This window comes from Lactuca sativa, chromosome 4 (assembly GCF_002870075.4).
Source record: "Lactuca sativa cultivar Salinas chromosome 4, Lsat_Salinas_v11, whole genome shotgun sequence".
Classification (NCBI taxonomy): Eukaryota; Viridiplantae; Streptophyta; class Magnoliopsida; order Asterales; family Asteraceae; genus Lactuca; species Lactuca sativa.
This window is the reverse complement of record NC_056626.2, coordinates 259,419,609-259,446,312: the sequence shown is the minus strand read 5'-3', so window position 1 is coordinate 259,446,312 and position 26,704 is coordinate 259,419,609. Positions and strand designations below refer to the sequence as shown.

The window sequence follows — 26,704 nt, the reverse complement described above, 5'->3', positions numbered from 1 at the left end:
ATGGGTAAATGAATGATGAGAGATGAAAGATGATATGAGTAAACATTGGCAGCTATAGACTTGGTGCCTAATAAATAACATCGACAGCTATGGACTTATTGCATATTGGATAAAAATTGGTAGCTATGGACTTAGTACCTATTAGATAAACACTGGTAGCTATCGATTAGGTACCCGATGAATGAACTTGAGCAGATATGGAATTAGTGCTTTACGAACGAGAATTAGCAGCTATGTACTTAGTGTCTATCATATAAATCCTAGAAGCAATGGATTTCAGAATGAACGAATGCAGGATAGATGATTCTTAGGGTAGACCCTTAAGAGTAAAGAAGATAATGGGGATGGGTAATTGGGTTGATTGTTTGATGTTTAAACATAATAATTATATTATTGTGGGTTGAAAATCCTATGTGCTCACTAGGTTTCCCAACCTGAACTACTCAGTTTATTTGTATCACAGGTGTTGACATGAAGCTACATTACACCGAGAGATTAAGGTGATGTAGATCACTAGTGTAAGTGAATGTAAGGTATGTTTATGCTTATGTTTCTGTATTGACGGCGACAGCCGAAGGCTTTAAAATGAATAAAATACATTTTTTAGGAAATGCTTTGATAACATATTTATCGTGTTTTCTGGGAACAAATTCCGTAACACTTTTCTTTAAAAGGTTACTCTGATTTTAAAATAAGCATAAATAAACTTTTTAGAATGACTGTGACATCGGGGATGTCATAGTTGGTATCAGAGCATTAGTTTAAGCAAATTAGGAATTGTACGAAATTTCTAGACTTAAACTTTGAATAATAAGCGATGATTGTCTGGAGTGTGTCTAATAAATATTAGGTAATACACCTAAATAGACACAAGCACTAGCTAATTTAGGGAAAATGCCTAACATGCTTTCATGTGCTAAATGAATTGTGATGTTTTATGATGCTATCATCTGACCGGATCTTGAAATTTTATGTGTTCATATTTCTAAATGTTTCATTACGGTATTGGAACTGGCATGTAACTTTTCAGAGTGATAGGGAGATTTACACATCGATCGTAAATAAAATCTTTCCTGTCTTAATTCTCATCATTTCACACCAAGCGTCTGATTTGGTGTATAGATAAAAAATGGCAAGAACTGAAGGCGGAGTGGGAAACACGATTGGAAATAGGAATCAACAGCCTCAACCTCAAGTAATTGAGCAAGTACCTGTAGTAGCAGTTGGACCTGAACCAATCACAATGGCTGGAGTACAAGCCATGATTCAGGCTATGCTGGCCGAGCAAAGAGAAGAGATGAGGCAAATGTTGAAAGAAAATAGGGACGAACCTACGATACCTATTGAACAGCCCGAACTGAATGAAGATTTGTAAGATGAGGGAAATTAAAACTGTACGGTGAGTCAAGTTGGACCCCAAGTGATCAGGAGAAACAACCCAAACAGAAGGAATGACAAGGACGGGTGCATGTATAAGAACTTCTTGAGTTCCAAACCACCTAGTCTCTCTGGAAGCCCAAAACCAATGGAGATTATGGACTAGATCTTCGAGATGGAGATGGTATTTGAGAGTTGGGATTGTAGTGATAAGTAAAAGGTCATCTTTGCAGTCAGACAACTAAAGACCATAATGTTAATTTGATGGAAGTTGTTGGCAGATACAATGCCACAGGGAGAAGCCATACGAATCTCTTGGGAAGCATTCATGAAGCTGTTAAAAATGCAGTACTGCTTAGAGATAGATCTGATAGACCTAAACAACGAGTTTCAGAGCCTAAAGAAAGGGAATATGATTGTTGATGAGTATGCCACCACATGCACCGAAAGGATGAAGCTATTCCCCTACTTGGTGCCTATTGAACTCTCCAAGATAGATAGGTTTGCTAATAGAATGCCCACAGACTTTGGCCCAACGGTCAAAATGGAAACTACTTTGAAAACAACCGTTAGAGTAGCTAAGAATGTAGAGACCTAGATAAGAGAAAGAGGTCTAGAAAAAGATAAGGCGGGAGAAAATAGGAAGTTTGAAGGATCTTCAAAGTCCAACAAGGAGAGAAAATTCTCGAAGCTTGGAGGAGGGGAAAGATGTGATGCAAGATGGTGTGATAAGTGCAAGAAGAAGCATAGTAGGAGATGCAACGAAGAAGTGCCTTGTTACAAGTGTGGGAGGACCGGTCACTATTCCAAGGACTGCACACATAATGATAAGGTATGCTACGAATGTAGAGGCAAGGGGTACATGTCCAAATACACCACCAAGGACAAGGGCATTCCACATGATCCTCGACAAAGCAGATAACAACGCGAGGAATCAAGGATGTGGACTTCATATCCAAAGATCAAGATATAAAGTAGCCAGGAGGTGTAGCCTATTAGAGGCATAATATAGGTTGAACTTGAACATCTATGTAATCGTTTTAAGGAATAATATAAAGCCTTTGTTTTGTTATCAGTTGTGTTAAGTTCTTATGTGATTTTCTTGTATGGTGACTTGGAGAACTATGAGACAATAATTGGGACGAGTATGAGTAGGTCTGAATGGTAGTAGAGGCCTATACTACCGGAAGCATATGAATCGCACTTGGATCAAGGAAAGTCACATGGTTACCAAGGCGCTAGTAATTGATTCTGTTTTGTTCATGTATGTCATTACAATCATTTTGGTAATGACTAAAAAGAAGATTGTTATTTCGACCCAAGTGGTCATACAAAATCGAGTCTGACTAAGATGAGTATGTTAAATGGTTTAGAAGTCCAAGTTCGATGCCACGTCTGATTTAAGATAAAAGATTGAAATAAAGGATACACGAAGCGATCAGTAGAAGTACCGCGATTGTTGTTAAAGTAAGAAGATTGTAGCTAGAAGTGCTATATTGTCACACCCCAAAACCAAGAGCGGCGGAAACGTTCCGGGGTGGAGGACGTCATGTACAATATCACAATAGTGTAAAGTAGTAAACAAGCAACAACATCATCCATTGCATTAAAAGTAAAGTTTTAATACATGTGTGTTCTTTCATTGTAATAAGAGACCAAAATATGTAATCATAATTAAAACACGAGTCTTGTCTGTGCTCCGTCTTCTCAAAACCTGGCCATCATACCTATCTACTGGTGACCTGAGAATACAAGTTATTTTGAAAGCGAGTATCAGCGTAAAGCTGGTGAATTCATAAATATTTAAGTGTCATTTCCTTGTTTTGTAATATTGTTATGAATGCCATGTAAACCATTGAATGAAACAGTTGATATAAGTATGAAAACCCTAGAAAATCCCATATTTCCTACTAGTATGAAATGTAGTCTTCTACCAAGACCCGAATGTTTTGTTATAACAATGATAGTTTTTCCCTCGTTTTGACTATTACTAACAGTACTTAGTCTAACACATCGTTTATGTGAATGTATCACAAAATAAAGTAATAGGAAAAATATATAATCATGTAAGTGTTATTCTTTTGTATTAGGATTAACACGACATCGTGACTAGCGAAATGTATAACCTTTGAACATTCGTAGATTGTTCAATTTTCCTCTGTAGCTGCAGCAGGTTTAAGGAATGGTTAGTCCCGTAAAGGTACTCCTAATATAAGTATTAATCGTAGGCATCCGTAGATGCTCATCTACCACTGTTGCTAACAGGTGCGTTCCAGAATGGTTAGTCCCGTCTAGACATCCCGTTGAACTGGGATAGGCAGGACAATTTACACATAATGTACTAGTAAATCATCCTAGTAAATCTAGGTACAAGTATCCATGTAAGTTTGCACAAGTAAATCTATATATGTAAATGTATTCATGTAAGCGTATCGATGTAGACGTATTCATGTAACATGTAATGTATAGTATAGACTCATGAATGAACTGACTCTGGTGTAATTCCTTGTAATAGGAATAATGTTTTGTATCTCCTAACTATCCCTATAATAGTTAACTGGAAGGTAATTGATTGTCCAAGCAGGTTTATACACCCTTGCTGCACAAGAGTGTGGGAAACTGAATGAAGGCTGAAAACTATAAGATCAATACATATATAAGAACATAAGTGTATAGATATAGTTTTCTTCAAGAAGGTAAAAATGGTTTTATAAGACATCTAAGAGTTTTGAACAATAATTAACAATGAGTTGATGTCACTTTAATAAACATTTCAAACGTAATACTTTTGCTACCAAGGTATTTTTAAGATAGAAAACCATTTCATGCATCACATTTTGAAGTATGTGAAATCTACTGGATGAAAACACAGTTATAAATACATATGAGTGATTTAATAACATGTTTTTTCTACTTGTATCGCCCCTATTAAAGCATTTAAAATCATTTAAAACAATGATTAAGGGGTGTGAACTCACCTGAAGATGGTGGTTTGGATGAACTGAACGATGTAGGATTGTTAGATGTCAAGTGAGGACTTGTACACACACTATGATCCTAATGAACATATAATCACACATATATGCACCCAATTAGTCTTAAACTACTAATTGAAAATGTTAAGACATCCTAGAACATGATAAACACTTTATATAAGTGTTATAAGCCCTAAAGATTGTATCTAAGTTGTTGTAGGACTCGGCTAGTGGGTTTAGGGTTCCAAAGGACCCCATACATGAGTTTACTCTCCAATAAACCTCACACAAGGAGTTTACGGTCGTAAACCCTTGATTTTACGGCCGTAAGCTCCTAGGCCTTATGTCATTTGGTGTTTTGGAGTACTAAATGATCCCTAGAAGCATTCCTATTTGATGGATTAATCCTTGGAAGGGTTTAGGGCTTATATACACTCCTTTGAGAAGTTCACGGCCCTGGGACCATTTCCCTTAGAGATTACGACCGTAATCTCTCATGGGGATGGGTTTTTGGTGATTTAAGGTCCTTAAATTAACTCGGAGTAAATCAAGGTAATTGTCTAAGGCTTTAGGAGTGATTAAGGCACTCTTTGGCCCTTGAGTTTGGAGTTCACGGTTCCAAGAATTTCTTGGGCCGTGAACACCTTACTCTTGGTGTTCATGGGTGATTTCTAGTCCTATATACACTAACATACATGCCTAGCATAGTTTCATTACATAAGGAAAGGACTAGGCATCATTTTTCCCCTTAAAGAAGGGTTCACGGTCCAAGAACTTCTTGGGTCGTGAACTCTTAAATCAGGTTGTTTTGTTATGAATTCTAGGTTAATAAGCACATAATAATTGATATAATACAACTAGAGAGAGGTACTCACAATTTGGGATGAAAAACCGAAGTACTGTGAGAGAAAAAATGGCTTTTCTCTAGTTGGAAATGTAACTAATGAATAAATATGGCTCAGAATCCTATATATAGTCCTGGGATTTTTGGCAGAAAATATTTTATTCATGAAATGAACTCTAATATCATAGGGTTTTGGAATAATAGTGGTATGGTTTATTTAATAGTGAAATTTGTATGGAATCTGTCATAAATGATAATGTACCTTGTTACAAGATATGATTTTGCCTCAAATTGATAATTGGTGATTTTGTTGTTTTAAGAATGTACGGGTTGTGCATTGGCTTATGAACCAAAGTGTTCATATATACACCGTCCATCATGCCTAACCCTAGGATTGTACTCACAAGGCTCCCTAAAGCCTAATCCAGTTGTTGATGAATTTTTGCAAGTTAATATATTTTTTCATAAGCTTAGGGACTCATAAGCTTTGGATTTTCTTTATATGACCTTTGGTTTGTAATGACTTCTTGAACCTTTGTTTTGATATCTTTTATAGTGCTCTCGCATGAAATATTGTACTAAACCACTTAATGATTTGGGAGAACTTTTATTGGGAGCGTTATCCGCTTTTGAACTCTAAAAACTATTTTGACCCTCCGATGCGAGGGGTGTTACAGGCACCCATTCAACGGTCATTTTATAGGTAATTTCCTTATCCCTCTCTTATACCATAGCTTCATGAATGAGGTCTAGTCTTGGTTTGACGGACAAATTAATGATCTTGTACATATAGTAGTATATACTTTTATAAATATATGTAAGCGTGTATTGTTGATTGATATAAGTTTTAATAAATTAATATTTAAAGAAATTAAGTTTCAATATTTATTTTTAGGTTAACTTTTAATTAACTAAAATTAATTCTTATAAGAAACAAATCAATATCTTAATTAGAATTTTAATAAAATAATATTTATTCTTATTCTCTTCCATAAAATTCAAAGTTAGGGTTTATCTAAATTACCTAAGTTATTAAATGTTCAAATTTTATGCAAGTAAAATAACAATTAAGGAAACTAGTAATTAACCCTATAAATTTTCGAAAAAGGCAAGGGAGGGAGGAAAAATTGAAAACCATAGAAGGCTAGGGATATTCGAATATTTAGTATAACTTGTTTTTTTTCACCAATGTACATATTATACAGAAAATCCTAGCCTATGGTACCACTGATGGGTTTCCTAAGTTAAATTAAAAGTTAAAAGAAAAAAAAAATGCGAAGTGGAATAAAAAAAATTTTATGGGCACATGAAACCTAGAAATATATAGTTTTTCTCATAAAAACAACATACTATGAAAACTATGAACTAACCTATGTTAATTGAAAATCAAAAGTGTTTGTGTACTTATATGTGAGTATTATCAAAAATACTCAAGCTTCAATCTGCAAGAGTTCTATGGAAAGAAAGCAACAATAATGTGGATATATCCAATAGCTCACACCCAATATTATACCCTATTACCCCTAAGAACGATGTAGATTGAGAGAGAGGAGTGGGAATTTTTTATTCTTGCTCTTGAAAGTTAGGGACAAAAATGCCTTGCAAAAGGTCCTATTTATAGTTGGTGGAAACCCTAATTTGAATAATAAAATAATAATATTTCAAACCTATTCAAATAATTTTGTTTATCAGTTAAAGGAGGCTTCAAGAACCAGTCTGGCACTCTCCTAAAACCATCCACCATAAGTCCATAAGGAGGGTTCAAGAATGCCTTCCTTTTTTAACAATAAAAAACTTACAACTCAATCCTTGGACCTTTATTTAATTTTAATTAATCCAAAATTAGATTCCAATTAATTTTGATTAAGCATAAATTAACTTTATTAGTCGTATAATAAAATCACAAATTATTTATTTTCTCCACTAAAGATGTGTCACACCCCAAAACCGGAACGACGGAAACATTCTGGGGTGGAGGACGTCATGTCAAGTATCACAACATATGTAGTATAGTAATCAAAGTACAACAACCATTGCATTAATAGTAATAATTTTACATAGGTTACATTTCATAGCAACATCAAGTAAATACATAACATAACATAGATGCAGCTTGGTTCTAGGCTGACTTCGCAAAAGCTCCCGGGATGTACCTGTCTACCGATGACCTGAGAATACAAGTTATTTTAGAAGCGAGTATCTGCATTTTTAAATGCTGGTGAGTTCATAAGTACTTAATGATATTTGTATAAATACACACTTTTAGTCAAAATAACCTCATGATAGATGGTAGTTTGGAATATACAGAGTATTAGAATTCTTTCCAGAAAATCCTGTATTTTCTAAATAAAAGTAGTCTTCTACCAAGACCCAATTGTTTTGTGTTTAAACCAAGGAGTATATCTATTAAAAGCAGTCTTCTACCAAGACCCGATGGTTTTATGTTTAAGGAGTAATTTCCCCAAAAGTACTATGATTGTCAAAATATAGTTTTTACTTTAAAGGAATTGTGAGAAAAGTCACAAGTAAAAATAGTAGGGAAAAATAATATTTTACCTCAGCAGAAACACTACTGGCTAAAAGTAAATAAAACCTAGACTCCAGGCAGGACACCTCGCAAAGCTTAAAGGTAGATAAATTATATACTTCAGGCGGAACGCCTTGCAAAGTCTAAAAAGGTAAATGAATACATAGACTCCAGGAAAGTATCGAATGGAAAATACGCTTGAATCAGTCTGAAGGAGAATAATACGTAGACTCCAGGAGGGTATCGAATGAACAATACGCCTGGATTAGTCTAAAATAGAATAAAACATAGACTCCAGGAGGGTATCGAATGAACAATACGCCTGGCTCGGTCTAAAATAGAATAAAAGGGTGAATGTGAACTCGTATGTAACAATGCTGATTGACGATCAAATCCTTGATGACCCTCCAGGTCTCGCGTAGAGTTAGTAACATTATGTCACCCATGGGCCTTACCGACTTATACTGTAGCTAGCAGTCAGGATGCGGGAGTGTCTGTCCCGTATAGATCTATACACATGATGTCCGCTCTCCCTCCACGAGACTCTGGTTACACGGTGATGACGCTATGAAGAGTCGTATCGGGAAATAGTGTGTCACATTCTATTTAAAGTATTATAATAATAGTATAGACTCACGAATGAACTGACTCTTGTAGAATTCTTCGTATTAGAAAGAGTAAATAGAATCTCCTACTATTCTTATAACAGTTATTAATGTTTCAGGTATAAGAACAATAAATGGAAGGATGCCTTTGCTACCCAAAGGAAATGAACTGGTTGATGGAAACCATTATGACTATATATATATATATATATATATATATATATATATATATATATATATATATATACATGATATATAACTAATAATTAAACGACCTTCGGATGGATAACCGATACCCTAAAACCACATCCAAACAAGGAAACGGAGGTAGGGCGAGCTAGCCTTCCTAAGTCATTTAAATATTACTTATATAACTATACATATATAGGCATGCATTTAACAATATAAGAGCATGAAAGAAACTTTGGTAAAACCTTGGAAAACCTTACAATTAAGAATTTATGACTTGATGTTAGTTTATAAAACAAACCTTGAAAACCTTAGGAAAACCTTTGGAAAATCCTTGATATTCTAAAAGAGAAATTTATACTTGAAAACAAGATTAGAAAACGAGATTTGAAAACCTTCAGCTGGATAAAGCAGTCTAACAAGTAAAATCTATTTTGCTATACAGTTATTAATCACATGTGATTGATCTAATAACTCTATACTTCAACTTGTATTCCCCCCCCCCCCCCAAAAAAAAAAGCATTTAAAAACATTTGAAAGGTTAATTCAGGGGTATGAACTATCCTGATATGGGTGATTCGGATGAACGGACGGTATAAGATGCTAAGTGTCAAGTGAGGACTTGACCACACACACAAATCCTATTTAACATGTAATGATACATTTAAGTATCTAATTAGTCATTTAACAACCAATTATGCAAGTAAGGACATCCTAAGGCATGGAAACACTTTGCTACAAGTGCTAAGAGTACCAAGGGTTGCATATAAAGAGAGTATGGCCTCACATTGAAGTTGACTCCTCAAATGGTGGCCCTTAGGGGTGTTTACGGTTTCTGGACCATAACCCCCATGAGTTTAGGTCCGTAAGTGGTGCCATTGGGTGTTCAATGGTCCTAAACCACTCAAGGAATTATGCTAGACTCGAATCAAGGGCTTAGGAAGTGATTGGCGCTCAAAATGGACACTTTTTGGAGTTTACGGTCCTTGGACCACTCCCTTGGGAGTTTACGATCGTAAACACATGAGTTTTCAGCTGTAAACTCATGTTTGTCCATTTTTCTTGTGTTTTGGTGGTTCTAGGTTAAGAATGCAAAGTCCTATCCACAAATGCAAGTCATACAAGGTGTTAGGGCATCAAAACACACTTCCGGAGGTGTTTACGGTTTTGGGAGGTCCCCAAACCATAAACTCATGGTCTTGAGGGATTTTTGGTGTTTTCAAGTGCTAAACGTATCAAGGAAAGGATCTATGCTAGTTGTCAAGGCTTAGAATGAACCAAGGCACACTTTGGCACCCATTATAGGTTTTACGGTCCAAGAACACCTTGGACCGTAAACACCTTGTTCTTGGTGTTTCTTTGATGATTTCTTGCCATATGGAAGTATAACAAGCCTTAATGTACGCTAGGATAGAAGAACTTACATATACGAGGGTTGCGGACGAAAGCTTGATGATCCTTGGGAGAGAATTGGGTTTTCTCTAGCTTGGAATGGAAGAAATGAGGGAAAATGGCTAAGTGCCATATATATATAGTCTCGGGGGTTTGCAGTCGTAAACTCTAAGTTTTCTGCCGTAAACTCCAAATTTTTGGAGTTTCGCGATTTACGTTAAACCCGACAACTCTAAATTTATACTTCCCTATTTTTTTTGGTTCGCTTGACGAATGTTATTTAAAATATTCCAATGGGATTAAATCCGACGAAAAATGTTTTGAAATAAATTTGGCAATTTTTTTTTGGATTGCTTAAATGCAGAGTTTATACAAATAAGATTTTCGGGTTGTCACATCGTCCCCCCGTTAGAGGGAATTTCGTCCCGAAATTAGAGTTTAGGCAAGGAAGTAGGCATGAACAATTGAGTAAAGAGATGAGGGTACTTCCTATTCGGTTGGTCCTCGCGCTCCCAAGTGAACTCTGGTGTTCGCTTGGCGTTCCAGCGAATCTTCACTTAACGGGATTCGGATTTCATTTCGTTCGCTTGATCGCTCGGTTCCTGATTCCTACAGGTTTCTCTAAGAAGTTAGGGTTCCCAATGACTTCTATCACGACAAGTGGGATTTTACAAGTCACATCGGACAAACATCTTGTCCATACTGGAGACGCAAATAGACCACGGTGAAATTTTATGGAATATCAAAAGTAGCCGAGGTTTGACGGAAACTGGACCGATTCTTGCAAGGAATCTCAGATGGTCCTAAGCTCTTTGGAAAAGTAGAGCTTCTCAGTACTTAGAACATAACGCACTTCTATGGTGAGGTCATCATTGGTGTGATCGCCATTTTGAAGTTCCAAGAGTTCTTTTTTACCGAGGGCGTAGTTCCCGGGTTGGTTCTTAGAAGGCTCATGTCGCCTTCGGATTCGTATTCCCTACTAATTGGCTTTCGGAGGTTTTCTGGATCATCGGATGTATTGGCTACGCACTGGTATTTATTGGTTACGGGACATCTATCTCGATTTAGTGCAAAAATGGACCTGCACTTTTGAATCTCGAGGTGTTTCTAACGGAAACTCTCAAAGTTGGTGGGATAGGGTTTTACCAGACGATGTTTAGAAGGTTTTAATTATCATTATCGTCTAACAGATGATTTCACAGTATGATTCCTAACTGGAAAGGATCATTCTCTTACTCGCTTAGTTGTTTCATGGATATCAGTCTTAAATCAGGGCTAGCTTAGCCCTTAGAGATTTTCTGAGGTGCCGGACTATTTGAGGAGGTGGTTCTACCATTTCTTTAGATATAATATTCTTTGGAACACCTAATAGCCCCAACGAATCTCTAAGACATGCCCACAGAAGGTGTCAGGACTCTCTCCAGTTCATAGGAAGCGCGTGCTCTCGCATAACCCATCGACTATCACCTAGACCGGTGTCAAGTCTAAAATCTCTTTACGACCTGGGTTATATAGTTTGACCCGACTTATCTCTTACTTTCCTCAAGTATCCTTGGTCATGAAGGTTATCCTAGGGTTCTTGGCATTCTAGTATTCACTTCGGTGAATGCGGCTGATCGTCTAAAGGGTGATGGTGACTTCTTTTGCATGAGAAAGTGGTGTGTGCTAGGCACTACTCGTCTGTAATGGGATGGAAAAAGTGCCTGAGTAGTGCGAGTACCCTTTGCAACTACGATTCCGGTGTTTCTGAGTTTTCTCGGTCTAGATCTAAATCTAGAGAGTGTAGGGTTTTGTCACTCGGGTCTTATAATTTCCTCATCCATTCTCCTTAGAGTTTAACCAATCACAGCTTCCAGGTTTTCGGGATTTCTACTGAGATGCTTAATTCGTGGGATTAAGCGCGAATGGATGGTCGTAGCCAATGTCCATGACTCTTATGACTTGAGTTACTTTCCTAACCGAGGGTGTTAGTGTTGGGTTTTGAGCATTCTAACACTTCCTAAGTGTACATGCAACCCTAAATACCTTGGATCTATGTCTTCTCTATTATACATGCAAATAAGAACTTCCAAGGTATTATCCTAATCTAGCATACAAAACAATAATGTAACAAGATAGAATACATACCTCTTGATGTAGAAAGTCTTCATGAAGCTTGAGTGCTTAGTGCCCCAAGTGTGACACCTCAAATGGAATCACAATCATCAAAACACTTAGAATGACTTGAGAGAATTCTACACTCACCAAAATCGGCTAGCCCTTTCTTGAATACTACTAGTGGCCGATTTTTCCTCAATAATAAGATGCTTATATAGTTACACAATTAGGGTAAACTCTTAATTGTCATGGCTTTCCATTTCCTTGGATCCATGGGTACAAATACACCATGGAGCATCCATGGACCATCCTATGGGTTTTAGCCCAACTTGATTATCCATGGAGCATTAGCCCACTATACAAGTATGGATGATTTACACAATCAACCCATATATTTAATTAGTCTTCTTTTGATCACTTAATTAATCCTAGATTAATTCTTGATCAATACTAATTAAATAATCTTATTATTCTTATCATTAATATACTAGAACTTATAATATATTAATAACCATAAGTGTCTTATTTCTCTCATTCAAGTGCATGATGGTATGCAACCCAAATGGACCATGCCGGGTCGGGTCAAGTCTTACCAAATATAGTTATGGACTTAGACATTAATCCAACAGTCTCCCACTTGGATAAGTCTAAAACTATTATTGCGTATGACTTCAGGAACCAACCGGCACTACTAGAAAAAAGGCCTTTTACGACGCTCATTGCGCGTCGTAAAACGCTCAGACGACGCGCAAATGCGTGTCAAGGAAGGCCCTGTCATAAAGAGAGACGACGCACTTTTGCGCGTCGTCTATAGACGACGCGCATTTACGACGCGCATTTGTGACGCGCAATTACGACGCGCGTTTATGACGCGCAATGCGTATCAAGGAAGGCCCTGTCATAAAGGAAGACGACACGCATTCGCGTGTCGTAACCTTACGACGCGCGTGTTTATGACACGCAATGCGTATCAAGAAAGCCCATGTCAAGAAAGGCCATGTCATAAATAAAGATGACACACATTTTTGCGTATCATAAATTTAAATGTTAAAAAAAAATATTTATGGATTTACTAATTTTCAAATTAAATTTGCATTTAATGTCCAATAATAGAAAATAATATATCATATATAAAAAATATAATCCATTACATAAAATTTATTGTCATACAAAAATACAATACATTGTAATACATTGGTATTAAGGGGACCTAATTGTACATTGCTATTAAGAGGTTTTCCCTAACTATATAACTTATTTGTATAACCAAGTCCAAATGAAAGTATCCACAACCTTCTTCCAGCTGTGTTAGATTCCGAACGAATTAACCTATATATTAATAAAAAAAATAACATTAACATATAGCAATAAATAATAATAATAATAATAATAATAATAATAATAATAATAATAATAATAGCCATATTAATAAGTGCATTAAGTCAAAAAGAAAACACAACTACGTATTTGTCTATTTTGTTGACTGGATGAACTATGTGAATGTGAGTAAATGACCCTATTACCCTTCTGTACATATGAATTCAAAAAGAAACACCCCTTTGTATGTACTATGTCAAAAAGCATCACCCCCTAGTGAACTATCTGAATGCAAGTAAATGACCATTCTACCCCTTTGTATTTGTTAGGTCAATAAGAAACACACCTATATATATGTCCCTTTTTTTACTAAATGAATAAACTGTTTGAATGCAAGTAAATGACCATTTTACCCTTCTGTATCTATACCCATCAAAGTAAAAGATGCTGAATGATAAATGATACATTAGTGGATGATATGTCACATAACACATACCTAAAAAAAGCAAGAAATGGCTTCATTAACTTTCTTTTCAATAGAACCCCATGATGATTGAAGATGTGCTTGTGAAAGAAGACAACAGCCAAGAAGGTGAAGAAGTGTGCACCATTCGTTGTTTACACCCTGCATACCACTAGATGTTTTCTCCTTGAGTGTATTTTGGTTCACCATAGCTAGAAGATGCTTCAAAAAAAACAAATATAGAAATGAAAGAGGTGGGATTTGGAAGGACTCCATGAGAGTGCACTTATTTGTTCATCACCATGGCCTCGAAGAAAATCCACAAGAGTCCATCTAACTCCAGAACCTATATGAAGCAGACCAAATGCAAATTGCACCCCTGTTTATACATTAATAGAAACTCATGAGCTTCCACATGCCAAGAGTGCAAGGTTATGGATGTCAAATATACTAACTTGCAGCCTATTGAAAGTGTCTTCCCTGCATCATCTAAGTATATAAGTACTCATCTAAGTATACACTCAACTCAAATCCCTAATAATCCAATTCCATCCATTCATACCTTTTTGGGTTTTGGGTTTTGATTGTTGAAGTTTGTTACTTTAGTAGTTGTTAGGCCAGTTGATTTGAGTTGGTTGGGGTTGTTGCTGCTGATAGACACTAGCTACTGCTGCAGGTCCCACAATGTCCACACTACCCGGTCCACCACCAGCCAATGGGTCAACTGCACCAGTGGTTATCGGTTGAGGCGGGTGATAAATATTAGCAAATACTCTGCAAAATACTGCTGCAGCACCTCCACCTCCACCTTATTTGTACAAAATACTCTGCAAAATCATGAAAGTCATTTGGCCTGAGATAAGAAAAGAAAAATATGTAATATTCATGCCCATAAACATAATTATGATACTGCCCTTCCATAGCAGAGAAGTTAAAGGGTGCATCAAGGGTAAGGTTGTCAATCAAGATGTAAGGTTGTCATTCTTGTACAGGTACTCAGGGACACAGAAGGTAACTGTTGCTGGCAAGGCTGGTGGAGAAGCTTGATGTCTGCCTGAACAGCAACCAGCAATAACCCATTGGAATTAGTGTTTAAACACAAAGTTCTGCTTAAAACAATACAAAAATAATTTACTCCAATTAGAAAATTACAAAATCTAGAAAGGCTATATTACAAAGAATAAACCGAATTGAAGATACATAATACAAAAGGGATAAGCCCAGTATTTGAACATGGTAAGGTCAGAATTATAACTATCATATATAACTACTGACATATAACAAGCCATAAACTTATATACTGGATACAACCCAACTGGATTATAACCTAAACAAAGGAAGATAAAAAGATCCAAATTTCGAATGAAACAACTACCTGTATTCAACCAAATTAAATAAAAATTGGTTTATTCAATATTTCATGGTGGCCATAGATAGGTAACAAGCAGCAATGACGATGAACAAAGAAATATTGGACCCAAAAAAATCGGGAGAAAAGGGTGAAGAGAGAGAGAGAGAGAGAGAGAGATGGCTACAGGCCTTCAAATTAATTTTCTAATGGTTCATGTGATATGATGAAAGAAACTTTGAAGTTTGGCAAGTAGTAAAGAGAAAATGTGTGGCATCAGCAGGAGGTGGTGAGGAGCGACGTCATCTTATTGTCTCCTGGAACAACAACCAAATCAAGAGGTGACAAGAAGCTCTCTGGAAAAGACCGTATTCTTTTCCTAAAAAACAGAAAATAGCCATAAAGGTAATACAAAAAGGATTGTCACTCACAACTGAAAATGAGAAGAAAAAAAAAAGTAAAAAGTATGATAAGGGAAAAACTTACAGTTCCTAAACGAGATTTCCCCTTTACAATGCAGTAAGGGATTTCCATCTTTCTGCAGAGTGCAGGAAGCCAGACAACCAATTCAATTGGATCAACATCATGGGCAATGATCACCAATTGTGCCTTGTTCTGAAATGGAACATAATATGTCATTAAGCACTTTAGAAGAAAAAGAAATAGAAGATTACAGTGAGTGTAAATGAGAAAAACCTGCTCGATAAGGTAGGTAATATGGTTAAGACCATACTTCACAACAATGGGTTTCTTAGCTTCAACAGTCTTTCCTTCTGATTCAGCTTGAGCTCTCTTCAACAGGCGTTCCTTTTTGGCTGCTTTGTCTTCCGGCCTGTACTTGAGTAGCATCTTGAACAAAGTCGTTGCTTCATAATTTCATAAACAGAGATTTGTCTATCAGTTTGATGAAACTCGGTGGATTGTAAAAGGAGTAAGAACATAGTTGGAATTAGAACAAAATTATTGTTAAGGATGAGCATTATACCGAGATTCTTGTCAAGGGTTTTGGTAAACTGGTTCAATGCTGGTGGGACCTTCAAACGCTGCTTGAGGATTCTCCTCTTTCTCTGAATTCGGACGACTTGAGGCCATCTTACGAATCTGTGAAGATCCTTCTTAGGAGGCAAAGCTCCACCGATTCCAAATTGCTTTGGTCGTTTCTCGAACAATGGATTCGCGACCTTCTCCTGGGAAATTAGATAGACTCGTAGATATTAACAACAGAACAATTCCAATCATACTCCAGGGGTTTTCAAAATATGTAGTTATGAGTAAACGAATTTCGGTTTCAAAATCTATGTTATCGATTCGAGTTTACTGCCAATATATAAATGCTACTTTAGCTCTCTGGATATGATACCATGAGGCAGGTGACAAAATAGGTGCGAGTCTATAGGAAGGAGAATATCATATGAGGATTCTGTTACAATTTATATAATTTAACCCGGGTTGTCCTATTTCCTAGTCCTTAAATTTTCACATTTATTTAGAGGCTCCTTATTAAAAAAATCACATCAAAATCAAATCTCTTTTACTATGACTATAGTCAATTTGACATAACCATTTGTAACTCTTCTTTGTTCAATGAAGTTGCATATAACCGTCTATCTCTTAAACTTTATATGGGCTATACATACATTGAAGTTTAGCATGTATTCAATAACATAATAATTTAAATATGATCCAATATGCTCATAACATAGATTAAGTCAACAAAATCCACAACTAAATTGAGATTAAATGTAGTAATGCATGATCTAATAACTGACTGGAATGAATCCAAAAACCTGGTTCAAGCATTTCATCGAGCAGTTGGAGTGCTTCATAAAACTTTCTTTCAAATTTCAAACAAATCCACACAGAAGAACACATAATTTGAGAATGTGAAAGAAGGGTACCAGTAAGAGAAACACCAACTAAAAGCAAATCAAAATTATTACCTTGGTTTTCGCAAACCCTCCATCGATATCGACTGATATATTCAGTTTGCCTTTTAAATCATAACCATAACCAATCATTCTTGATTGATAATCCTTCAAATTGTGTTCTTCGTCATGAGAGAGAGAGAGAGGGAGGTCAGATGGTTAGGATCTGTATCCCACAGTAAAGAAGGTGTGAGACCAAACCACCAACATCCATTGTTTGCGGTGGTGTTGGTAGTCTGATGTAAATGGGGTGTCAGGGGCCTGAATCTTGAAGAGTTAATACTTGGGTGGCCTTCCATATCAAGGTTCCTTGTTTCATCGATGCATATATATCTGAACAGAACACACTACAAATATGGTGGTGTGAGTGACGGCTAGGGTTCTTGAGAGAGAAAAAATGATTTTTTTAGAAAGTGTGTGAGAATGTCTTTGAAGACATTGTGGATAAAAGAATACAGAAAGAAGCAGGTCAAGGAATAGTGGAAGAACACTGTTGGCGAGTATTCTCAAGAACAGAAGAGATGAAGCAGGTGAAATCACAGCAGAGATGAAGCAGATAATGGAAATCAGAAGCCTTTTTTCTTCATTGAGATGATGAAGTCGAGAGATGGAGATGAAATCGTTACCTTGGAAAAGGTTGCACAGCAGTGTGAGGAGAATGAAAGATGCGTCAAAACGCTTAGGTCAAAGAGTTAGCGGGCTTTTCTAATTTTTTCGGCTTTTCTTTTCCCGCTTGTAACTAAAGAACGCGCGTTCATAAAAATTATAAAGCGACACCTCCAGAGGGCGCGCATTTAAGATACAGCGCCCTCCGTGTTTTTAATTTTTTTTCTTATGACAATAATTTAAGGGCGCGCAATAATGCGTGACCTAAATCCTTAAATTTTCTGAATAGATGACACGTTTTTAATGTCACTATCGGTTGCGTAACATAAATTAATGAGTGTCATGGTTTGCGCGTCGTAAAAGGCTATTTTTCTAGTAGTGCGGCAATCGTAGCTCTCAAAAGCTTCTGTCGAACTCTGACCTTGTAGATGAACTCTGACCTTTGTCAGTGACTTGTCCATTAGATAAGGGATCATATATTCCTCCATTCTAGATATCATATGGACTGAGACATGGATTATAATCATTCTCTCTGTCCATTTGTTGTTTCCCGATTTCCGATTTATGACAACTGACTAATTGAACAAATCAAATCAGTCCTGGCCCGGCCGAGCACTTCCATTTGTCATCATCAAATCATCGAGGGGCCCACAGATATCGCTTTTATCCCAAAGGTAAAAGGAACGGATAAACTTCGACTCATATGGCTTGTTCTACTACTTGTTGAATCATACACAAAGGCACGTTTTATAGCACCGAGTTACCAAATGCGTTTTCGTGCTATCAATGTACTATCAACTCATAGTAACAACTCATATCTCTAGGTTTGAAGAATATAAGATATTATCGTCTCATGATCACTCGTGATAAAATCCATGAAGTGATTCCAATGAGCGCGGGTTGAATCCAATACTCAGAACTTATGAGCACTCATGATTGTTGTAGCCTTGTCCAACACCTTAGACCTCTACAACCCATCATGACAGTCTTAATTCATATCTACTTCCAAAATATGACCGACTGTGGATGGTTTGAATAACTTAGTCATTCCGGAAGAATAACCCAGTTTATTCGGGAAGTCAAAACATGCAAAGTGAAACACAATAATAATTGAATCCAATATGGTATCAACCCTTTGAACATAAATAAAACACCTTTTATTTATCACCATATGATTACACATTATTCATTGTACAGTGTTTCAGCTATCAACTTTATTCTTGAATTTAAAACAATAGTTGTCCCATGCTCCAAGCATGTACACTATGTTTTTTTTCAAAACACTAGTCATGCCACACACCAAGTATGCATACTATGTTTTTCTATGATCTTTACTTTGTGAACTAGATCAATTGAACATAACTTCAATGATTCTCTTTTCACACCCCCAAATCCTTACTGCAAATGCAAGAATTCCAAATTCATGCCATTTACTGAAATCTGTTAGATTCTAAACTTATATGCATTGATCCTCTTGTAATGATTATGCACAAAGTCAGAAAGACTTGACAACAATCATTACAGAGTATTCCAAAGGAGATCAGCTCCTTGGAAACATCCTTCTTGCATTAAGTTTCCTAATCTTAAACAGATTGAAAATTCTAACTTTGAAACATTTCCAGATTCCATTTTGACTATCACTTCTGAACAAGAGTTGCCTCCTTACAGATTATGTCAATATGGTCCTTCCAGAATTATCACTATACTTCCAACTGTCCTTGAGCAACCAATCTTTGGTAAACCTTAGATTGTCCTCGACAATTGTTTAATCCTTTTAGTCATATCCAGTTCTAAACCTTTTCCCTTCTTAATGCCCCAGGCATTTGGAAAATTTTAGAACGAATGATTATAGCACATGTAATCGATCCTATATCCGAAGCATATGGGACACGATTCATGATGTCTCACATAAAGACTAAACCAGTCTTTTGCTATAACATTTCCATTTCAATTTGCCAAGTTCTCATAATTCAGATTATGAAAAGGGATGCCGTAATCATAATCGAATTTTAGAACGCAAATAATGGACTCATATACAAAATTTCCTTATGTTGAGCCATTCCAACATGAAATTCATATATATATCCTTGACTAAATGATTAAAACCTCACGATCTAAGCTTATAGATTTGAGATGAAGTATAATTTCCTCTCCCTTAATTATAGCAAAACAACTTTTTCCCAATTGAAACTTTTGTTTTCTATAATTAACATTGCTAACTTGCAATACTTATCATAATTATCATGCTCCCACTAACATGATGATTATTAGCATAACACTTATGCTCCCACTAGCTTTGACATGTACTCAGAAATCAGCTGGACTTCTAGAAATCAATACTTCATTGACCAAAGTTCAGATTTCTGATGCTAGATTGTTTTGATAAAGTTGTATCAAAATCATACACCTTCCCTTAGATAGCACACTTGTGAGTCTAAACAATTATGAAGAGGTATGCCGTAATCATAATGGTTAGACCTTTTTGCCACTTCTCACAAGTCCAGGTTAGTGTGCCGGTTAACCACACGCGCTCCACTAACGACTTTGAGAATGCAAATATCACAATTGCTATCTAGATAAAATCTACTTAGTGAAAGTGTTTCCTCACCATCATTTTCATGAATCGGAGAGAAACCTTATGACACTTAGATTTATATGGTGTATGAGTTCCTACCCATATGAATTTGTCAAACCATAATCACAAGACAAAGATAATGACAAATCCAAAACCATATGGATTGAACTCAATCTTAACTTCTTGCCACCTGGCAGCTCAAGGGCCTGCCATTGCTTCCAAGTTGTTATGCAACAAACTGAGAACTCTAAGAACTCATATGCAAAGCCAACTTTAACTGGAATGGGCACAGATATGTCAACACAATAGATTATAAACCTCAAATTGTGTGCTAGAGAAGAACTTTAGGTTTTATTCTTGATTAGTTCTTGAGACTTTCAAGACCTTTAAGACTCCCACTGTCCTCTTGACATATAAGACTCCCTTGTCAAACATCCAAGAGATAGTGCGGATTCTAATCAAGAAAAACACTTTACCCAATTGGCCTAAGTTGGTCTTTGTTTTATCCAAAACATCACAACTTACCAATTTCAAATGTACAAGAGTAGAAAACTTTTACTCTTACATTTGACAAGTGTTTTAAACCTTCTTTAAGACATGTCACTCAAATGACAATCTTGGAGTATGACTCTAAGACTTGTATTGGAACGAAGTATGACTCATCTTCTTGATTTAACCATTTCAACAATTCAAGTTCCTCTTCTTAGTCATAAGAATGCACTAAGATTTCCTTAGAGAACTAATTTTGATATGGTTTCTTAATCATTAAGATGATCACAAAACTGATACTAAAGTACTCTCCCATCTTTTCAGATTTGAGAAACTTTTATCCTTCTGCCTTATTTGATTCTTCTTATCAATCTTTAGTGGTGGACTTAATCAATGCACAAGAATGTGTACTCGATCCCTAAGTCCTTTACTTGACTCACACATCCATGTGAACAAGTAATTAGTCTTAATTTTCCAAAACTTGAAAGTTCTCATTCATCATGCGATACAACTTGCATGATTCCAAGTTCCGGTCCAATTGAACCTTGGATGATGAGAATCTTTCCTTATTTGGTAAATTTAGACATTACCACAAATGAAAGAATCAATTTCATATTTCCACTCTTGCTCTTAACGGAATTATATAAGCAACAATTTTTCCTCAAATGCCATTGTAAGGATACTTTAAAATAAATAAAATCAAAAATTTTCCTTTTATTTTAAACTTTGCGGAAAACTTATCCTTACAATCCATATGAAAACTTGTTGTTACCTATTCCTAAGCAATATCTCATAACTCCTAAGAAGTAGCTCAAGAATCCGACCTTCAAACTATGCGATAGAAATCCATCTACGCCATCAGATTCAGCATATTCTTTCTTTAAGTTTCTTCACTTTTCTTTGATTCTTAAAACATCACCATGTGACCTAGTCACATCATGTATCAAGAATCTCATAATAGAAACTTAACAGAGTTAGATAGTGGACTTTACCTGAAGTAAAGTCAAACTTATTGACTTTAACATCCTTAGGTAAATTTGGCAGCTTCGCAACCAATGCCCTTTCTTTGGCAATACAAACATATGGACCCTTTGATAATGGTACACAGGACTATCACAGACTTAGCTTTTCTCTTTACCATTTGGTCAACCGAGTTGACTATAGCCGATCCCTTTCCATTGGGAAGAGAATGCTTTACTGGATATCCAATGTCATCATTGTCAATGTCCATAAAGTTTTAGGAAGTTGATCTTAACAAATAGATAAGATCATTAAGGGTCTTGTCATAGTCTTTTTCATAGGTGTTCCAAAAGAAGTCACTATGTGACTTAGAAAGTAGTTGAACCACCAACTTTCTCAAGACTTTGACACCCAACTCTCCCGGCTTGTCAATATGTGACTACATCTCCAAGATGTGACCACACCTAGACCTTGACTTGCCAATAGGGCCTGAGTGACCTTAAACTTTTCAAGAACTTGTGGGTTAGGGAGAATAATTTGAAGAGGTGAAGAAGTATGATATCCATGGGACATCATCTTCATTAGGAAACCTTGTTTCAAGAGATTTGGGAAGATCATAGGTGTCTAAACCAGACATCTTTTGGGAGATATTCAAGATAGTTGATTTAAAGTCCTTAATATGACACCCAATATGAAATATTAAGGCTAGGACCCAACAAACTATTTTATAACTTAGAAGAGGTATGCCGTAATCCAAGCTATAAAATATTTGAAGGTAGGTGAATGACGATTCACCAATTTCCACCAAGATAAACGAAATGTATTATTAGGTTTTAATTGGTTTTGAAACTCCTAGATCTTTGAGATTCATTGAACTTTTCAAAGGCATGTTTCAATCTCGAGTGTGCCCTTCAGGTTTTGTGACTGGGATGCCGAGGATCACAAAACAAGGTGTGAAGTAACCATGCAAATCACTTGGTACCCTTAATAAATTACCCCTCAATCGATGTGCCGGTTAACCACACACGCTCCATCGATACTATGATAAATATTAAGTCACCCTTTACCTACCTTGTTAAGTCCAAGTTAGTGTGCCGGTTAACCACACACGCTCCACTAACGACTTAGACAAAGTGTAAAGTGTAATTTCATGGATTAGCACCTTATTCACATTTTTCTAAGTAACTAAGATTGGGTATTATTAAAAGTTTAGTTACTTATTATTTTCATTAATACTTTTAATGAAGGGAGAATTATAGTCCTGTCAAACCCGTTCGGCTAACGACCCTCCACCGGTCAAGCAAGCGGTGGGTGAGAGTGGACACCCATTAAGTTGCCATTTTATAGGCAACAACCTTATACCCACCTTATAGACCGGCTTCGTGAATGAGGCGTACTAGCGGTAAGACTGACTTTACTCTTATACATATATATATTATTAACTTATAATATTATAAAGTATAAGGGTTGAATTTTAACTTTTAAAATTCTAAGGGCTAACTTGGAATTAAAGTATTCATAAGTGAAAACTTTACAAATTCCAAAACTTGAGGGCAAGTTTTGAAACTATTCAAAACTAATTAATTCCATAACTTATGTGTTTAAAGTAGTTTTAATCCAAAAACTCTTCAAGTTCCATAACTTGAGGACAAGTTATGGAAGACTTTAAACTAATAAAAGAATTAACTTTTCTTTATTTTATAACTTATGGAATTAATTAAGGTTACACTTTTTTTTATTTTATTTTATTTTATTAAATGAAGAGACTCTTGGTCCTCCATAACTTGAGGACAAGTTATGGAGTCATAAAACCATTTAATTAGAACTAGACTCTTCATTTTGTAACCTTTGCCAATTTTTATGAGTTTTATGATTCTTAAATGTGACTTTTCATATAACTTGAGGACAAGTTACAAAAACACATTTTTGAATCAATTCTTAGATTAATTTGGATTAAAACCAACTATCACATAATTTTCATCATTAATCCAAATTCACTCATAAAACAAGATAACACAAAAAACTTTTGGTGATCCATAACTTATTCTTAAGTTATGTAATCCTTTAAAACATTAACACCAAATTTTGTAACTCCAAAAAAACTTTGAATCAATTTTTTTTTTTAAAACCTTTTCAAATCCATAACTTATGGAGGTTTCAAAAAATAAAACTCTTTAGATCAAACTTTTAAAACTAATAAAATAATCATATTATTTTATCTTTTATTAAATTTGACCTAATTCAACTCATAAAGCAAATTATTCAAATTTTACAAATAATTAGTTTTTCACAAGAACAAGTAATTATCTTAAAATTTGACAAACTTCATGTTTTTTTTTCTTTTTTTTTTCAACTTTGAAAATAAAATATTTGCATCAATATAACAGAAAACAACTCGTGGCTCTGATACCACTGTTGGGTTTTGAGCATTCTAACACTTCCTAAGTGTACATGCAACCCTAAATACCTTGGATCTATGTCTTCTCTATTATACATGCAAATAAGAACTTCCAAGGTATTATCCTAATCTAGCATACAAAACAATAATGTAACAAGATAGAATACATACCTCTTGATGTAGAAAGTCTTCATGAAGCTTGAGTGCTTAGTGCCCCAAGTGTGACACCTCAAATGGAATCACAATCATCAAAACACTTAGAATGACTTGAGAGAATTCTACACTCACCAAAATCGGCTAGCCCTTTCTTGAATACTACTAGTGGCCGATTTTTCCTCAATAATAAGATGCTTATATAGTTACACAATTAGGGTAAACTCTTAATTGTCATGGCTTTCCATTTCCTTGGATCCATGGGTACAAATACACCATGGACCATCCTATGGGTTTTAGCCCAACTTGATTATCCATGGAGCATTAGCCCACTATACAAGTATGGATGATTTACACAATCAACCCATATATTTAATTAGTCTTCTTTTGATCACTTAATTAATCCTAGATTAATTCTTGATCAATACTAATTAAATAATCTTATTATTCTTATCATTAATATACTTGAACTTATAATATATTAATAACCATAAGTGTCTTATTTCTCTCATTCAAGTGCATGATGGTATGCAACCCAAATGGACCATGCCGGGTCGGGTCAAGTCTTACCAAATATAGTTATGGACTTAGACATTAATCCAACAGTTAGCTACTACGTTGGCCTGACCGAGATGACAACAAATTTCCCATTTGTGGTCATTTTAGTAGCTCAACCTGCAGTGGTTCTCTTGACTCAAGCTCCTTTTCTATGGGATAAAATGAAGGGTCTTATTATAAGGTTCATGGTAATCCTCATACTCGGCTTAATCACTAATACTCGGTGTATGCAAGTTGTATATAATTGAGACTGACGGGGTGTTCAGATGTGTGGCCCCACCCCAGACCCACAACCAAACAGGGAATAGGGAGTCGAGAGGAAGCACACATCTTAAATCTTATTGATCTTAATTATATACCGCTCTAATGCATATACTCAGTAGTAGCAAGTTAATCCCACGAGTTCTTTCTCTTGATTCACGAACCTGATTGTAAGGTGCTAAGTGTCTTTCTGGGAAATCTACAGAGTAGGCCTCGGGCGGTTATTGTCTTCTGGGATACCTGCGGTGCCTTTCGCTTCGGTATCTATCTATTTAAGGAGGGGTGGGTTACAGCGCGTAATACCCTTCTCCTAAGTATTTCGGAAGGTTTTAGATAAGAGAGACGACCGACAGATTGCGTTAGGTTTTATTATTAAGCTCGGAAGAACCTTTATTTGACGAACTGGCTATGGTGAAAGTTCCCTTTACACAACACTAGGAATTTACACATGGTTGCACTAAGTCGAACCATGATTGATAGATGCATCGAAGTTGACATACATCGACATGATATGGAATGAAGGTCGATAGGACCACGTGCTGTTCGGGCACACAAGTTCTTGGCGTCTCGGGTTTCATCCATGGTATTACTTTCACGGATACTTGGACTGATAGAATCGACGCGGAACTCTAGGGGGTCCTGATGTTTTGGAATAATGTACTTTTTGTGAATGAATTTCCCATGAGGTTTCTCTATAATCGCCTAGTATACACTAGTCATGTATAATTGAGGTGGAAAGGACTGTTGACTGAGCGACTCCACCCTAAATCCACAACCAAATGAGGAACAAGAAATAAGGCAGCATCACTCACTCGAGGTCTATCAATCTTAATTATACATGGCCTTAACGTATATATCGAGCCATTATAGCTTTACTTGATGGATTTTTGAATTTTACAACAGTTCTGCGACTTTCGCCTTAACGAGAGAGTAATTAAAATTAGAATTAATCATTTAATGTTTTCGGTTAACTACTTGGGATTGAGAAAGACGTACCAAAATTCCACTGGGTTCCTTGATTCTTCTCCCTAGATATTAGGGTTAGACGCCTCCTACAACCTTGTCGTTTCTTTCAGTTGGGCAGTCCTTCTTGAAGTGCCCAATTTCACTGCATAGGTGGCATATTGGACTGGTCCCAACATTGGTGGTTGATGTAATGAACTCAACCGGGGCTCTGTAGGTACGAGAGGTACGCCCTTTCCTGTTGCACCTAACGCAAAAAAGTTCTCGACAGACACCATGATGATGGTAGCTACACTTGCTGCAATGGGGAAGGTTTCCTAGGTATGGTCTTCTTGGAGTCGAGGCGGAAGTGTTAACAGGGGTATTGACCACTTCAGCTTGTTGCCCTTCAGAAGGCCTTTGATTCGAGGTACTTCCCTCCTCGTTCTTGAACTTTCTCTTCAGTGGATTTGGTTAAGGTTCTTGGGTGGCCGGGTACGCAGGTGTTGGTTGCTGCTGTCCATTTCAAGGACTAAAAATCTTGATAGGGCTCCCGCTAACATTGGTGTTGTTAGCATTCAGGTGAGCCATGAAAGCAACTACGGCTGCTGAGACTGCAGCTTGAAACGTAGCTTCATCGAATAGGAGAGTCGGTGTTTTGACAGCGGGTTGCTTACGTTTCTTTGGAGGCATGGTTTTTCCT

The 26,704-nt window shown here is 36.3% G+C and overlaps 1 protein-coding gene across 1 annotated transcript; it reads right to left on the bottom strand.

The window, feature by feature from the left end:
• Positions 1 to 15,542: 15,542 nt before the first annotated feature.
• On the bottom strand, positions 15,543 to 16,345 carry LOC128133614 (60S ribosomal protein L7a-2-like; the record flags this gene model as incomplete). Its single annotated transcript, XM_052771121.1, has 3 exons — positions 15,543 to 15,749; positions 15,831 to 16,000; positions 16,120 to 16,345. Coding segments are annotated over 3 exons (588 nt in total), but the record flags the coding sequence as incomplete, so codon positions are not given.
• Positions 16,346 to 26,704: the final 10,359 nt, after the last annotated feature.